At 54.9% G+C, this 15777-nt stretch overlaps 1 protein-coding gene across 3 annotated transcripts in view; it reads left to right on the top strand.

Annotated features, from left to right (window-relative positions):
• The window catches only part of ASB10 (ankyrin repeat and SOCS box containing 10), a 37144-nt gene that overhangs the window by 2596 nt on the left and 18771 nt on the right, over positions 1-15777 (top strand). For 2 of the 3 annotated variants that reach the window (XM_028526210.2, XM_036011057.1), the window contains exons 3-6: positions 2082-2601; positions 7276-7389; positions 7668-7853; positions 8023-8334. In XM_028526210.2, the coding sequence (XP_028382011.2) occupies positions 2082-2601; positions 7276-7389; positions 7668-7853 (820 nt within the window). In that variant the 3' untranslated portion in view covers positions 8023-8334. Of the gene's footprint in view, positions 1-2081; positions 2602-7275; positions 7390-7667; positions 7854-8022; positions 8335-15777 lie in introns of those variants that run through there. The other variant, XM_036011056.1, reaches the window with a different exon arrangement.

Here is a 15777-nt window from a genome sequence, read left to right as displayed (position 1 = left end):
GGAGTTAATTTCTTAAACAGTAGTAACATATGCATCGCGTCTGATTTACCACCTTAACCATCTCTGAGTATACAAGTACATTCACATTTTTGTGTAAGCATCACCACCATCCATCCAACTCTTGAACTTTACCTTTGTTTATTATTTTATTGATTTTTAGATAGAGAGAGGAAGGGGGAAGAGAGAGAGAAGGAGAGGGAAACATTGATTTGTCGTTCCACTGATTTATGTGTTAACGGGTTGCTTCTTACATGCGCCCTGACCGGAGACCAAACCCGCAAACTTGGCGTATCGAGACGACTGTGGTACCCGGCTGGGGCCGAGTCCTGAACTTTTTAAATTTTACTAAACTGAAATTCCACACCCAGCGAGCAGTAACTCCCATTCACCCTCCCCTCAGGCCCTGGCCACCACCTTTCTGCTTTCTGTCTCTGTGCCTTCGGCCCCTCGGACTCCCTCATCTGAGCGGAATCACACAGTGTTTGTGCTCTTGTGACCGGCTCACATCACTGAGCAGAATGTCCTCAGTCCTCAGGGTTCATCCATGCTGTAGCATGTCTGTAGCATGTGTCAGAATCTCCTCCCTTTTTTTAAAAAAAATATTTATTTTTAGAGTGGAAGGGAGGGAGAAAGAAAGGGAGAGAAGCATCATTGTGTGGTTGTCTCTCACACACGCATGCAACCCAGGAATGTGCCCTGATGGGGAATTGAACCAGCAACCCCTTGTTCTGCAGGCTGGCGCTCAATCCACTGAGCTACACCGGCCAAGGCAAGAGCTGCTTCCTTTTTAGAGGCAGAATAAGATTCCATTATGTGTTGGCGCCACATGTCAGTTGTCCGTTGACCTGTTAGTGGATGCTTTGCTTGCATCCGTGTTTCAGCTGTTGTGGTTGCTGCTGCTGGGAACGTGGGCACGCACAAATCTGTGAGACAGGTGAAATGGATTTGAATCATGCGTTTTATTGAACACAAGATATCCACAGGGCTGTCATTTCAATATATATTCAACACCCCACAACGAATGAGATAGCTTACACGCTTGTTTTGCATCGCCGTCAGATTGCTGTGACTTCGCCTGAGCAGCGGGTCTCTGTCGGGGCAAACCGTAGGCGAGTGCTCAGTAGCCACAGGAGGCAGGTGGCTACCGTACTGGACCACGCAGTTCTACACCTCCCATGGTGTCAGTCCCGGCCACGTCCCAGCCCAGCCTCCCTGAGGCCACACCCAGGGATAATCCTTCCTTCCTCCTCTTCTTGAGTAAGCAAATGTATATCTAAAAATCTGAAGTCATTAGGGAGAATCTCAAACACGTGGAAACGAGGGCCGGCGAACGGAACCATCCATCCCTCCCCACACCACCCGTTCCCCCCCGCCCCGCACCAAACGCCGCTGCTAAGAGCTCTTAGGATAACAGCTTTCCAGGCAGCAGCATCATTGAGGTCTGGATTTCAGCAGTTATTTCCATGCCGCAGAGGAGGAGGGGGGAGCTTCTATTTGCAAAGAGGCGAAGGCCCTTAGCCTTGAATTTTGGTGCACGTGACCTTCCGTGGGGGCCTTCGAGGGGCACACCTGGCTGGTCAGTGTTGGTTCTGTTGTTCTTCGTGCCCACTGCCAGCACCCCCTTTATTTCCTCCTCCTGTCCCTGCAACGATGGCCCGGCGTCCCTGGACCCAAAGGCCAGCTCCTCCCCTTTCGAGCTGTGCAAACGTGAGGGAGACCCTTGCACCCCCAGGGCCTGCGGTTCCCCCTCTGAGCCTGTGGTGGGAATGCTGTGGGCGTGAGACAAGTGAGTACAGGTGAGGCCCACAGAAGGTGCCCATTTTAAGTGTGTAACGGCGCCTCCTGACTTCTCCTGCCGTCGAGGGCTGAGTGCCATTCCTTCAGGGAGGGTGCAGACTCGAAAAGGGGGCATCACTGGCCCTGCAGAATGTTGCCAGGTGACTAGGGACCAGATGGAAGGTGAGGAGCCTTCCAGGAGCCACCCAAGGCTCCCCCGTGTTTGCTTTGCTCAGACCGACGGGAATGCGGGGGCGAAGGTCTGCACCCCATTTTCCTCCCCACTGTTCTCTCGTCCTCACTAGGTGTGCAGAGCTGCTCCTGAGGTTTGGGGCGAAAGTGGATGGTCGATCCGAGGAGGAAGAGGAGACCCCTTTGCATGTAGCTGCCCGGCTTGGCCACGCGGAGCTGGCCGACCTGCTTCTGAGACGGGGGGCGTGCCCAGACGCCCGAGACGCCGAAGGCTGGACTCCGCTGCTGGTTGCCTGTGATACCCGCTGCCTGTCCCCCACTGACGCCGAAGCCACCACAGCCCGCTGCCTCCGGCTGTGCCACTTGCTCCTCTCGGCCGGTGCCGACGCTGACGCTGCGGACCGGGACAAGCGGCGGCCCCTGCACCTGGCCTGTCGCCACGGCCACGCGGCCGTCGTGGACCTGCTTCTGTCCTACAGCGTCAGCGTCAACGCCATGGACTACGGGGGGCACACAGCCCTGCACTGTGCTCTGCAGGGCCCCCCCTCGGCCCTGGCCCAGAGCCCGGAGCGCGTCGTGCGGGCTCTGCTCAACCACGGTGCCGTTCGAGTCTGGCCTGGGGCTCTCCCCAAGGTACGGGGCTGGGGGCAGAGGGCGGGCCGTGAAGGTGACGGGACAGGGGGTCCCACCCTGTGCTCCCACATGCTCTGGATGCACCCGGAACCCTTGGGCGTTTGATGGGTCAGTTCAGTCTGTCTTTCATTCCACAAGTCAGCAAAGCCCAGCAGGGGGCAAAGGTGAGGCTACAGACCGGAGGAGGGGTGTGCATGCACGCACACATGTGCATACATGTGAGTGCACCCCATGCATGCATGTGCACACGCACTGTGTGCGTATGTGGTGAAGGTGGACTGAAGGGAGTGGGGACAGATTAAAAAGGACTGGAAGAGTCTTGAAGGGGGAGCCAGGACTGACGTGGGCAGAAGGACTGAGCTGGTAGAAGAAGCACTTAGGAAGCTCTGCTTGCCTGTGAGGCACTCGAAGGACAGGAGAGGCTCCCCAAAGGCAGACTGATGAGCCTGGGTCACGAGGTTGCGGGGCCTCCTGATACCCTGCAGATAACCTTGGTCCAGGTTTCTGAGCGCTCAGTAGGTTGGGCGCCCCCAGCCCAGCTGCGGCTGTCCTGGCTTCTGAGAAAAAGCCTTGCGCTGTCAATTTCCCATCTGTGTCTTATTTCATGTTAATTTCCCCGAAGTGGGTTCAACCGGAAGACCTGTGTTACTGATGCCCCGCAGGGGGCCCTGTCCCGTGCTGTGGCGTGTCTGCAGGGGGCTCTGTGACGTCATGAAGGGCGCTGGGTGGGGAACCTTGTCCCCCAGGAGAACTGGGTCAGGACTAATAGGGCTGTGGGCAGGTCCCCCTGCTTGTCCCACCCCGCCCCATCCTGGATGCTCTCCTGCTGTCCCCTCCTCTCCCCTCCACTCACCATCCTAGAAGCATCTGTCTAGATTCCTAAGCAAGACCAAATAATTAAACAGCCTGAGAGTTTGGCAGATTGGTCTCCCCTTTGGGAGAATACAAGAAAATCAACAATTAACACTAATTAATCTCCTATTAACACCAGATAATTAGGAGACAGGCAATTCCCTGTAATCTGACGGTGGCTCTGACAGCTAATGATTTCCCATAGTTGGGGACAGGGTGGGGGGAGGAGGCCGGCAGAATGGCAAGGGGATTTCCCAGGACCGCGCCCAGACCAGGGGGCCGGCCCAGCAAAGGGCCCCATTGGTCCCTTCAGCCCTGCGCCACGATGAGAAAGCACAGGATCCACTGCCGATCGGGCAGCTGTTCCAGGCTCGGCTAGGGTGCCCGTTTTCTGGGGAGGAGCTCCTCCCTGCAAGGAGGCTGCCACGGCCCATCTGGAACCACTGCCAGCTGCAGAGAGCTCTCTGGGCCACTGTGCACGACTGGACACTCAGAGGGCCCGGCTGTGATGCTTGTTCACATGACTATAGGCAAATCACTGGAATTTTGGGAACCCCAGTTCCTGGTGACCTAACCAGGATGAAAAGCCACTGGAGCGCAGTGGGGGACGGTAGAAACCAGAACACGCCAGACACACTGTTTAAAGGTGTGTGACCTGTCCCATGGGTTCCCTCAGGCCTCCCAACTACCTCTGAGGTCGGTCGTGACTCAGAAGGCGGCCTCCGGAGCCAGGCACACTACCTGTGTGGCCCTCGGCAAGTTGCTTCATCTCTCCGGGCCCTGGTGTCCTCATCCTTAAAACAGGGTCAGAACAGTGTGCCTGCTGCTTCTGTTATTGTGCAAACTAAATGAGTTTATGAGTATGAGGCCCATTGGATGGGGCCTGCCCCGGAGTGAGGGTTCAACGCCTGTTAGCCAGTGCTGCTCCGAAGCTCAGTAGCACTCGGAAAGCTGTTAGGCGTTATCCCAGTGCAGGGTATCATTAGACTGGGGAGAGAGAGATGCAGGGAGGAATGCAGGAGGGCTTTCTGGAGAAGGTGGGACTTGGGACAGGCTGGGCTTGAAGAGCTGGAGGTACAGGCATTTGAGGCAGAGTACGGAGACACATCAGCATGGGCCGGGAAGGACAGAGAGGCCGGCTCTGAGGGCAGACAGGAGAAGCAGGGGGAACAGGAGAGTCAGACGTAACCAGCCTGCATTGTCCTCACTCTAAGGAGTGAGGCAGAGGCCTGCCCTGGGCAGGCGGGCTGGGGCAGCTCTGGTGGGCACTGCCCAGGTATGGGCCAGAACAGAGGGCCTCAGGTATGTGGGTGCCTTCTCCTGGGGCCTCGTTTCTGGGAAAAGGCCTTCCACCTGTCCCCACTAGCCAGCTGTGGCCAGGCCATGCAGCACTCCCAGATGGCCAGGCAGAATGGTCCCTTCTCCTCGTACAGGGCGTTCAAGCCCCTAATGTCCTAGGCCAGTGCGTGGGTAGGGAAAGGATTAGGTACAGGGATGGTGCCTGGGAGGTGGCCTTTAGATGTCCTCTGATTTTGCAAAGAATCTGTGGCCCCTGCCTGTAGCTTGACATACAGTTGGAGATGGAGAAGATGAAGCACAAATCTGCTTATGGGTGTTATGTGCAGGCTCCCATGTCCAGCCTGCAGATGGCGGGCTGTCTTTCTGACCCCCTGGACGGTCCCCCAGCAGGGGCAGCTCCCCCGGCAGGGCCCACCCCTCACTGCATCAGGCCATGTCCTCAGAAGGGCCTTTCTCGACCACCCAGCTAGGCTGTGCCCTCCGACCACGCCCAGCCTCCGAGCCTACCTGATTTTCTTGGCAGCAGTGTGTCTGTGAGCTGTGTTTTCCCTTTGAAATAGAAACTCCCGGATGACAAGGACCTGTCTGTCCTCCTCAGTGCTAGGGCCCCAGGGCCTGGCCCACAGTAGCCCTCGGTAAATATTTGCTGAACGAAGAAATGAGAGAATGGCCCTGGTTGGGTGGCTCAGTTGGTCAGAGCATTGTCCCGATACGCCAAGGTTGTGGGTTCGATCCCCCAGGTCGTGGCACATACAAGAATCAATCAATGAAGGCGTGGATAAGTGGAACAACAAAAAAAAGATGGTTCTCTTTCCTTTCTCTCCATAAAATCAATAAATAAAAACATTTAAAAAAGGAAGTGAGAGAATGAATCTGGCTTCAGCTTTGTCCCACCCCCACTCCCACATCAGGCCTCCGCTGGCCCGTCCTTTCTCCCTCAGTGCCCTCTGGGCTCCTGAGTTCTCGCCTTCTTGGCCCCAGTCCCCGGCTCTGCAAACCCCTCCCTGATCACCCAGCCCTGCTCCCCTGCCCCCACCCCCACCCTTGTAGCCCTCTCTACCCCTCATTTGGCATTGGGCAGATTCATTAGTCTTTTTTTTTTTTGAAGACTTTATTTATTTATTTTTAGAGAGAGAGGAAGGGAGGGAGAAAGAGAGGGAGAGAAACACTGATTGGTTACCTCTCACACATGCCCCAACTGGGCACCTGGCCGGCAATCCAGACACGTGCCCTGACCGGGAATCTAACCAGCAACCTTGTGAGATGACACCCAACCCAGTGAGCCACACCAGCCAGGGCTCATTAGTCTTTGTATCCTCTCCGGAGCTCCAGCCTCAGGTCAGGGACCCCGTCCCCATCCAGAAACATCCACAGAGAGCCCGGTAGAGGCTGGTGATGGAGCAGGATGAGGTAGTAGCAAAAGGTCAAGAGCCACACCTGTGGGCTTGGTCCGGTGCACCCAGCCCAGCTGCGGCTGTCCTGGCACCTGAGAAAAAGCCTTGCGTTGTCAATTTCCCATCTGTGTCTTATTTCATGTTAGTTTCCCAGAAGTGGGTTCAACTGGAAGACCTGTGTTACTGATGCCCTGCAGGGGGCCCTGTCCCATGCCATCCTATCATTGCTGGAACTATAATTCAGGCGACTTACTTAATTTCTATGTGCCTCAGTTTCCCTGGCCTGTAAAATGGGGATAATCGTAGTTCATACCTGGTAGGGGCAAGGATTAAGAGACCTAATACATGGAAAGTGCTAAGAAAAGTATCCAGCATAGACTGTGCACACACAAGAGTAACGTTAGCTGATGGACTGGTTTCCTGTCACGGCCATAACAAAGGATCACAAACGGGGTGGCTTTAAACAATAGAAACGTATTCCCTCACAGTTCTGCAGGCTGGGGGTTTGAAATCCCGCTGAAGGCGGGTTGGTTTCTTCCCGAAGCTCTGAGGGAGGGTCTCTTCCATGCCTGTTCCCAAGCTTCTGGGGGCTGCCCACAATCTGTGGTGTTCCTTGGCTTGTGGGTGCATCACTCCAATCTCTGCCTCTGTCATCGCAAGGCATTCTCCCTGCATACTGTCTGTGTTTCTGTTTTCTTTTTTTTAAGGTTTTATTTATTTTTACACAGAGAGTAAGGGTGGAAGGAAGGGGGAGAAGAATGAATGAATGCGGTTGCCTCTCATGTGCCCCCTACTGGGGACCTGGCCCGCAACCCAGACATGTGCCCTAGACTGGGAATCGAACCAGTGACCCTTTGGTTCTCAGGCTAGTGCTCAATCCACTGAGCCACACCAGCCAGGACTGTTTTCTCTTCTTATAAAGACAGCAGTCATGTTGGATTAGGGCCCACCCTAATGACCTCATTTTAAATGGATTACCTCTGCAAAGACCCTCTGTCTAAATAGGTCACATTTATAGGTCCGGGGACTAGGACGTCAACATATCTTTTGGGGGACATCTGGTGCAGGCTGACTGGGCCCTGTGGTGTGGGGTAACCTGGGAAATGCTGACCATCTCCGCCTCCTCCAGGTGCTGGAACGCTGGTGCATGTCCCCGAGGACCATTGAGGTCCTGATGAACACCTACAGTGTCGTGCGGCTTCCCGAGGGGGCCATGGGCCTGGTGCCTCCTGAAACTCTGCAGGTTAGACTCCAGGACCCTGACCACACATCCTGCAGCCTGCCCGAGAGACTCCCACCTCCCGAAGGGAAGTCCCGTTGGTCCCCCTATTCTGCCCCACAGAAATTATCCAGAGATCCTCTCATGCCCCAGAAGAAGAAAACTCAGAGTGAACACCCTAAATCCTGCCTATTCCCAAGAGGCTTGGGAAGACACCCACTGGCCACCAGCCTCCTGCCGGGGGAGGAGCAGGTGCCACTTGTCCAAGGCCGCCTTCGCTGAGGCCCCTGTTCTGTCCCCAGAAGCACCACCGTTTCTACTCCTCCCTCTTCGCCTTGGTGAAGCAGCCCAGATCGCTGCAGCACCTGAGCCGCTGTGCGCTCAGAGCCCACCTGGAGGCCCGCCTGCCCCACGCCCTGCCCCGCCTCCCCCTGCCCGCCCGCCTGCTCCGCTACCTGCAGCTGGACTTCGAGGACGTGCTCTACTAGGTGAGCCCTGGGTCCTGTGGGCAGTCCCAGCGAGTTTGTTTGTTTGTTTGTTTGTTTTTTCACGGTGGGGGGAGGGTAGGAGGCAAGAGAAGAGTTAGAGGCAGGGTCCAGAGACCCAGCCAGCCTTCCAGAGCACCGGACCTCTGCAAATGCACACCTCTCCACCCAGATGAACACCGCATTTTGAGAGAGCCTGGAAGCAGATGCCCCAGGCCCCAGGGATGCCGGCCCGCCTCCCTCAGCGCCTCAGACCCAGGAGTGAACCGAACCAGCTCAAGCCGAGGTAGACCTCTCAGCAGGAGGCCCCTCTCTACAGGGAGAGCGGATGCTGCCATTCCCACCAGGGAGAGGCAAGCGGACCATGTTTGTTGGAGAGAGAGAGATAGGACTCGTGGCAAGTAATACTCTCCTCTTGGGGGTCTCCTGAAGTCCCCTCTGACCGACCCAAATCCTGTACGCACATTAAAGTCTCCAGACCTGTGTATTTGGTGCTGTCTCCAACAGGCCTGCCTCTGAGTCGACCAACTCACAGGGCACTCAGGATGGACAGACTGATATGCCAGCTGCGTCCCCTTCCCCCTCTGGCAGCTGTTGAGGGACCCCAGGCAGACCCCTGCCCCATGATGTGGCAGAATGGCTGCTCAGTGAGAGTGTCAGACAAGGCCCAAAGGACAGCTGGCCAGTGGATGGCTTGCGTAGGGCGGATCATCAGCAGACGAGGCTGTGAAGACAGTGGGGCAGGGCAGTAAAGGCAGCCTGGGAGCCGGGAACTGAGCTGAAGCATGGAAAGGCCAATGAGAAGGTGGGTGCAGGGGCAATGAGCAAGCATGGAGGGGTAACCATGGTTCAGGAAAGAGTGGAAGACCCATGTTTAGAAAAAAGACAAAACCCTCCAAAAGCCCTCCTTCCTGCCTGTCCTGGAGGTCAGGGAGCATTGGATGCTCACCTGGTTCCTGGCTCTCTCTCTCTGCTCCTTCTAAATTTAGCTTTGTGGCGGCAGGAGCTGAGCTGCAAGTTACACCCTTGGGTTCTAATCCTGCTCTGCCATTCACTTGCGGGAACATAAGTCTCTTCCCCTCTCTGGGCTCGTTTCCGCATCTGTGAAACAGGCAGGAGGCAATTCCCGAGGGTCTTTGCAGTACTAGGATTTTAAGGACCTGCAGGGGTCCGCAGCAGCCGGGAGCCCGCCTGCAGCCACAGAAGGGAGGTGGAGTTCACTGGGGAGCCGCAGAGCAGCCAATCAATTGCACTTTGATCCGTGACGACAGGGGTTGCTAGGCAGATTTCCCAGGGCCTCGGAGAGCGCAGGTGCGGATGTTCACGACTTTCCCGCCAACAGCCTACAGCTGGGAGTGTAGCGGCGAAGGGCGCGAAGGGCGAGGGCGCGAGGCGGCGGGGGCGGGGCTTGGAGGGCGAAGCTCGACGGGTAGCGGAGCGAGCGGCCGAGCCGGAGCGGGCAGAGGTGAGTGGACGGCTCCCCCCCCCCCCCCCGACCCCTCGGGCCTGCGGCTGACCCGCAGGGCTGGGCTTCCAGTCGTGCGCGCCGGGAGCGCAGGCCCGCGGCGGTCGCGCCGGACGCAGGCCGAGGGGCGTCCTGGCGGGTCGTGGCTCCGCGGGCCCCACCTCGGGGGCGCGCGGGTGAGGGAGCGGTTCCCGCGGGGGGAGGGGGCGGGAGTGCCATCAGGTCAGGGTCCCCGCCCCTGCGGCCGGAGGAGAGCCCCCGCGCCCGCCGCCTTGGTCGGCCCGGCTTCCGGCGTGGTGACCTTTAACCCGAGGCCCGACTCCCCAGAGAGGAGCCCCCCTGTGCGTGCGTGGGGGGGGCAGCTGGGGAGCGACGCGGACTGATTTCGGTTGTGAAAGGTCGCTCCGGCGGCGCCGAGTGGCGCAGGTAGGGGGCGCTGCGGCGGCGGGGGAATCGGAGACCCCTGGGCGGCTGCCGCAGGGGTCCCGGCGGAGGAGGCAGGAGAGCCGTAGGTGCGGCCCTTGTCGGGCACACAGTGGGACTTGCGGAAGGGCAGCCCCACGCAGGATGGTGGCCACCAGTGTTTTTGGCTAGACAGCTGGCTCGATGGGGGTGCTGGGTGATTGTTGGGCTGGCCAGAAAGTTCGTTGGGTTTTTTCCGGACCGCGGCTCTGGGAGCGCTTAGTGGTCTTCAACCTCCTTCGGAACGATGTCGTTTTGTTGCTCTGTGGTCGCTGTCCGACCCGCGTGCCCTTTCGAAAGCTTATCAGCCTCGGTGAGTTTTTGTGCAGCCGCTTTCATATTGAAGATGGAAGAAAATACGCGATGTGTTCGATGTATTATGCTTTATAATTTCAAGAAAGGCAGAAACGCAACTGAAACGCAAAAAAAAATATTTGTGCAGTGTATGAAGAAGGTGCTGTGATTGACTGAATGTGTCAAAGTGGTTTGCGAAGTTTCTTGGTGCTACTGACGTTTCCTTTTCCTTTTTTTTTTAATTTTTATTTTAATCATTGTTCCAGTACAGTTTTCTCTCACTTAATCCCATTCCAGCCCACCCACCCAGCCCTCCCCTCTTCCCCCCCATTACCACCCTCCCCCTAGTTTTTGTCCATGTGTCCTTTAAGTTTGTTCCTGTGAACTCTTCCCACTGTCCCCTGAAACTCCCTCTTCTCTCCCCTCTGGTCACTGTCAGCCTGTCCTCTATTTCAGTGTCTCTGGTTATATTTTGCTTGTTTCTTTGTTTTGTTGTTTAGGTTCCTGTTAAAGGTGAGATCATATGGTATTTGTCTTTCACTGCCTGGCTTGTTTCGCTAAGCATAATGCTCTCCAGCTCCATCCATGCTGTTGCAAACGGTAGGAGCTCCGTCTTTCTCTCTGCTGCATAGAATTCCATTGTGTAAAAGTACCATAGTTTTTTGATCCATTCATTCACTGATGGGCATCTAGGTTGCTTCCAGCATCTAGCTATTGTAAATTGTGCTGCTGTGAACATTGGGGTGCATAGGTTCTTTTGGATTGGTGTTTCAGGGTTCTTAGGATAGAGTCCCAGCAGTGGAATTGCCGGGTCAAAAGGCAGATCCATTTTTAGTTTTCTGAGGAAGTTCCATACTGCTTTCCATAGTGGCTGCACCAGTCTGCAGTCCCACCAACAGTGCACTAGGGATCCCTTTTCTCCACATCCTCTTCAACACTTGTTGTTTGTTGCTTTGTTTATGATGGCCATTCTGACTGGTGTGAAGTGGTATCTCATTGTGGTTTTAATTTGCATCTCTCTGATAGCTAGCGATATTGAGCATTGTTTCATGTGTCTTTGGATCTTCTGTATGTCCTCCTTGGAGAAGTGTCTGTTCAAGTCCTTTGCCCATTTTTTAATTGGATTCCTTGTCTTCTTAGAGTGGAGTCGTGTAAGTTCTTTATATATTTTGGAGATTAAACCCTTGTCTGAGGCATTGTTGGCAAATATGTTTTCCCATGCAGTTGGTTCTCTTTTTATTTTGATACTGTTTTCTTTAGCTGTGCAAAAGCTTTTTATTTTGATGAGGTCCCATTTGTTTATTCTTTCCTTTATGTCTCTTGCTCTAGGAGACATGTCAGTAAAAAAGTTTCTGCGTGAAATATCTGAGATTTTCCTGCCTATGTTCTCCTCTAGGACTTTAATGGTATCACAGTTTATATTTAAGTCTTTTATCCACCTTGAATTTACTTTTGTATAAGGTGTAAGTTGGTGCTCAAGTTTCATTTTTTTGCACGTGGCTGTCCAGTTCTCCCAACACCATTTGTTGAAGAGGCTCTTTTTATTCCATTTTATGTTGCTGCCTCCTTTGTCAAATATTAATTGACCATAGAGACTTGGGTTTATTTCTGGGCTCTCTGTTCTGTTCCATCCTTTTTTTTAAGAGATTTATTTATAGAAAGAAGGGAAGGGAGAAAGAGAGGGAGAGAATCATCAACATGTGGTTGCCTCTCGAGTGCCCCTACTGGGGACCTGGTCTGAAACCCAGGCATGTGCACTGACTGGTAATCGAACCAGAGACCCTTTGGTCTGCAGGCCGGCACTCAGTCTACTGAGACACACCAGCCAGGGCAGTACTACTCATGTTTTGGTCAAATCCTTTGCTGTGGGGCTGCCTTACACATTGGAAGGTGTTTAGCTGCACCCCTAGCCTCTCCCCACTAGAAGTCAATAGCAGGAGATAGCCACCTACTCAAAATGTCCAAATCAATAAAGTTTTTAGGGAAAATGAGAAGTGTGTCATTTATTTTATAGAAAAAAAAAACCTAAACAGACTCTTTGGCCAACCCAGTACTAAGGTGGGGAAGGTGAGAAGGGGCAGCTGGCCGGGAAGTCAGAAGTTCAGTCTGGGAGCTTTCCCGTGGACACCTGTCTCAAAGAGACTGGTGCAAGGTCCTTTGGGTCTGTGGATCTGGAATTCAGGAGCAAGAGTCTGTCTGGAGATACGAACGTGGGACTGTTGGCTTGTGGAGGATGTTTAAAGCTTTGTTCTAAGAGAATCCTGACTCACAAGGATGCCTGACTTTCCTGGGGGAGTCCTGTCTGTGCATTTTGTTGGACATTCTATTTAACCCCATCCGCAACATTCCACTTTCTGCTCCCTGAGCCCCAGGTTTGAGGCACCAGGTGTATAGCTGGGAACGAGACCCGCCCCTGCCCTCAGTGAATTTTCCATCTAGTCTGAGAAACAAGCTTGTGAACAACTAGTTCCAACACGAGGGGCAATGAAGGGAATGCCAAAGACGTGTGGGAGCAGGAGCTGCGGGCGCGAGGAGGAAGGCCAGTGATGAGGGCAGGCACCTGGGAACACTCGCAGGAGACTGAGTGCCTTTCCCAAAGACACTCAGGACTTCCGACCGCATCCGGAGAGCATTTGGGGGGGGGGGGGCGGGGGTGAGGGAAGAAAGGCAGCGTGGAGGAGGCAGTAGGAGGGGCTCTTGCCCGGCCTCACAGGCCCTCCCCTCGGCCAGCCCGTGTTAGGAAAGCCCCTTCTGGGGTTAGACATCCAGACACTCTTGCAAGCCAGGGAGCTTCCTCCCCAGCCTCCTGGCTGCCGGTCCCGCGGGCCCAGAACCTCTCCCCAGTAATTGCTTTCCGTAATGTGTTTGCTCCAAACCAATTTCACGCCTCCGTGAGGACTCCGCCCTGCACTGGAGGCGCGGACCTCCCCACCACCAACCTACCCGCGTGTGACACGTGCTCACACACAGACGGCACACATTGAACACAACAGATACATAGGGTTCAAGTTCCTGGACACAACACACATGCATGAGTCTACACACGTGCATAATAGACTTTAAGGCTCTCGTGTGCCGGCCCGGCGCCCGATCAGTATACTCACAGTTAAGTGCCCAGCAGCGCCGGTCCTTGGATCGCTCACCCGGTCCCGTTCCTTTGCCCTCGGCGCGTCTCCCGGACTACCGCGAGGGGGCGCTGTAGTACTCCATACCTCTCTCGAGGTGATGCAGTTGCATGCTGCTACCGCCAGAGGGTGCCCGCGGACAGGGCCCGATGCGGCCCACGGTCAGTGGACTCTGTCCCGCCAGTGAGTGCGGTGGCAGCCTAGATCTGTCGGCTTTGACTTGAGAATACTTCGTTCATTCTCGGTACCCCAGGTGCTGGTTTCTAATTCATGAAGGGGAGGCCAGACGATGGGGTCTGACAGGGGCACAAGGAGAGAGAGTAGATTCCAAATAAAATTCCTCTGCAGGAGAGTAGTGAGAGTGGGACAAGGCAGGGCACTCGGGCAGTTAGAAAAGCACTTTTCGGATTCCGTTTTAGACGTGAGGGGAGGCGCTTGCCCACAAGGTGACCGTTCAGGAGGAGAACCACCGTTTTCTCTTGGTAAAGAAAGGAGCCTCCTTTGATCAGATCTGATAGTGACAGCTTCTGTCCTTGGTGCTGATGCGAGAGTGAGAAGTCGTTTGGGAGAGCCACCAGTTTGGGGACTTCCATTCTTGGCCACTCGGCTCTTCTTGGTCCATTCAGTGCAAGAAGAAGTCGTTTTGGACGCTATTTCCTTGCATTCACTGTATCCTGGCAGCAGTGTTTTTGACTAAGCAGGATAGTCATCTCTCACGGATGGAGAAGTTAAGTCGAAGAGGGGCCAAGGTCAAATGACCCGGTGAGGGGTCAGAGCAGAAACTTAACTCCAGGTCTGTTCACTCCAGCCAGTGCTTTTTGTCATTTGCTCTGTGTCCTCAGCGCCACAGGCCATGAAAGGGCAGGGAAGGAAGCGGGCCGTTTCGGCTGGCACTGCGTATGTGAGGGCTTTTAGCCTAGTTTAGCCACTGAGTGCCAAGGGCTGTGCAGAAGTCACCCTTCGGGACCCCCGAGTGGCAAGGGGTCAGGGCGAGGATACAAATAGATTGTAAAATACAGCACCTAGCGAACATGCCCCAGACCAGGGCAGCGCAGAATCCCCAGGGGCTCACTTCAGAGTTGGCGGCCTGTTGGGATTTGGCGGCAACAAGCTTTACACATGCTCTCGGTGCCTCCTCGGGCAGAGAATCCCACCTCACTGAGTGTCTGTCGTGCAGGGCAGTGGGGTCTGGGCTTGAGCTGGGTGACATACCTCTTCAAGATCAGAGGGTCTTTAACCTTGAGTCCTTGACAACGCGTTACCCATTCTGCCCCACCAGAGAGCGACAGGCTTATTCACGCGGTCTTCGCTGAGGGGACTGGGGGGGGGGGAGATGTTTCAATATATGTGTCCTTTGAGCTCTTGGACCTTTGTGCTGTCTGACTTTATTACTTATGCAAAAATGGATGCGATGACTTTTAAGAATGGGTGTTCCTTCATCTTTGATTCCATTGGTGTTGTTACTGCTCATACAGATTTAAGTTTAGAGCTTGTAGCCTCCAAATTCCCTCAATCACTTATCAAGTCAATAAGCCTCTGTGGTGTATCCAACACTGTAACGCCACAAAGCCAAGTACTGACCTCTGTCTTACTTCTTAAGTACAACACACTTAGAAGCCTGGTCTTCCATGTTGGTACCATGAAGTGCTTGACTAATGTAATGAAGGCTGTGACACATATCTGGAAGGATTTACATGCAAGAATTATGCTCATATCTGAGTGGCGAGTTGGGCTTCCCAGACCCAGGTTAAGCCGCCTCTTTTTTCTCCGTGGTAGCATCTTCCTGCCAGACTTGTCTCTCGGAAGTTTCACGCGGTTTCATGCAGAGCCCCAGGTAGATCAGGGCTGGATGGGAACCATACTCTTCTCCCTTTACCTGTCTGATGAACTGTCAGTCAACCATAATCAGAGAAAACTCCCTTCTCGGGTTTCACCCTCTTCTGCCCCACTCTGGTGACAGTGTCTTTCAGGGTGCTGGGTTTAACGCATCAGCCTAATATTGGCAGTGCTCCCCAGGCCAGCACAGTGCGCCTGAATTGAGCAAATGTCACTGAGATCCAGAGTCCTCTCCTGCTCTGCTCTGTCTTGGTTTGGAAGCCCTGAGGTTCTTTGGCATAGCTTTTCATCCTCGCTGGGGCCAAACCATCCTCCTACAATTGCCTGGCTTTGCTGCTGTTAATTTAAACGAGCCTGTCTCCCCCTGGGCCCACGGGAACAACTGTTCCCCAGTGACCAGAGGACCCCCACTTGAGTGGGCCAGGCTTGCTCTGTGTGTGCCGAAGCTCAGGCCGCTCTTCTGCTGCTGCTGACGTGCCCATCTTCCGTCTTTGGTGCCCACTGACCTGAGGCTCCTGTCGAGTGAACGCGCCCGTGACTTTTGCCTCTAGATTGACAACTCTGCCGCTGGAAATCAGGAGGGGGAGCGGGAAAGGGGCCACCATTCCGGTGCCTGAGAATGGGGGAGGCAAGCGGAGTCATCAGCAATTAGCGGATAATTAGCGCTGCTGACCCTCGGGGCTCATCAGCGCTCCTGGGGCCAGCCCCCAGCAATCAGCCAGGGCAGGTCGATAGTGTCAAGCCC

This window comes from Phyllostomus discolor, chromosome 10, assembly GCF_004126475.2.
Source record: "Phyllostomus discolor isolate MPI-MPIP mPhyDis1 chromosome 10, mPhyDis1.pri.v3, whole genome shotgun sequence".
Classification (NCBI taxonomy): domain Eukaryota; kingdom Metazoa; phylum Chordata; class Mammalia; order Chiroptera; family Phyllostomidae; genus Phyllostomus; species Phyllostomus discolor.
The sequence above is the reverse complement of the archived record's forward strand: the minus strand, read 5'-3'. Positions and strand labels throughout refer to the sequence as shown.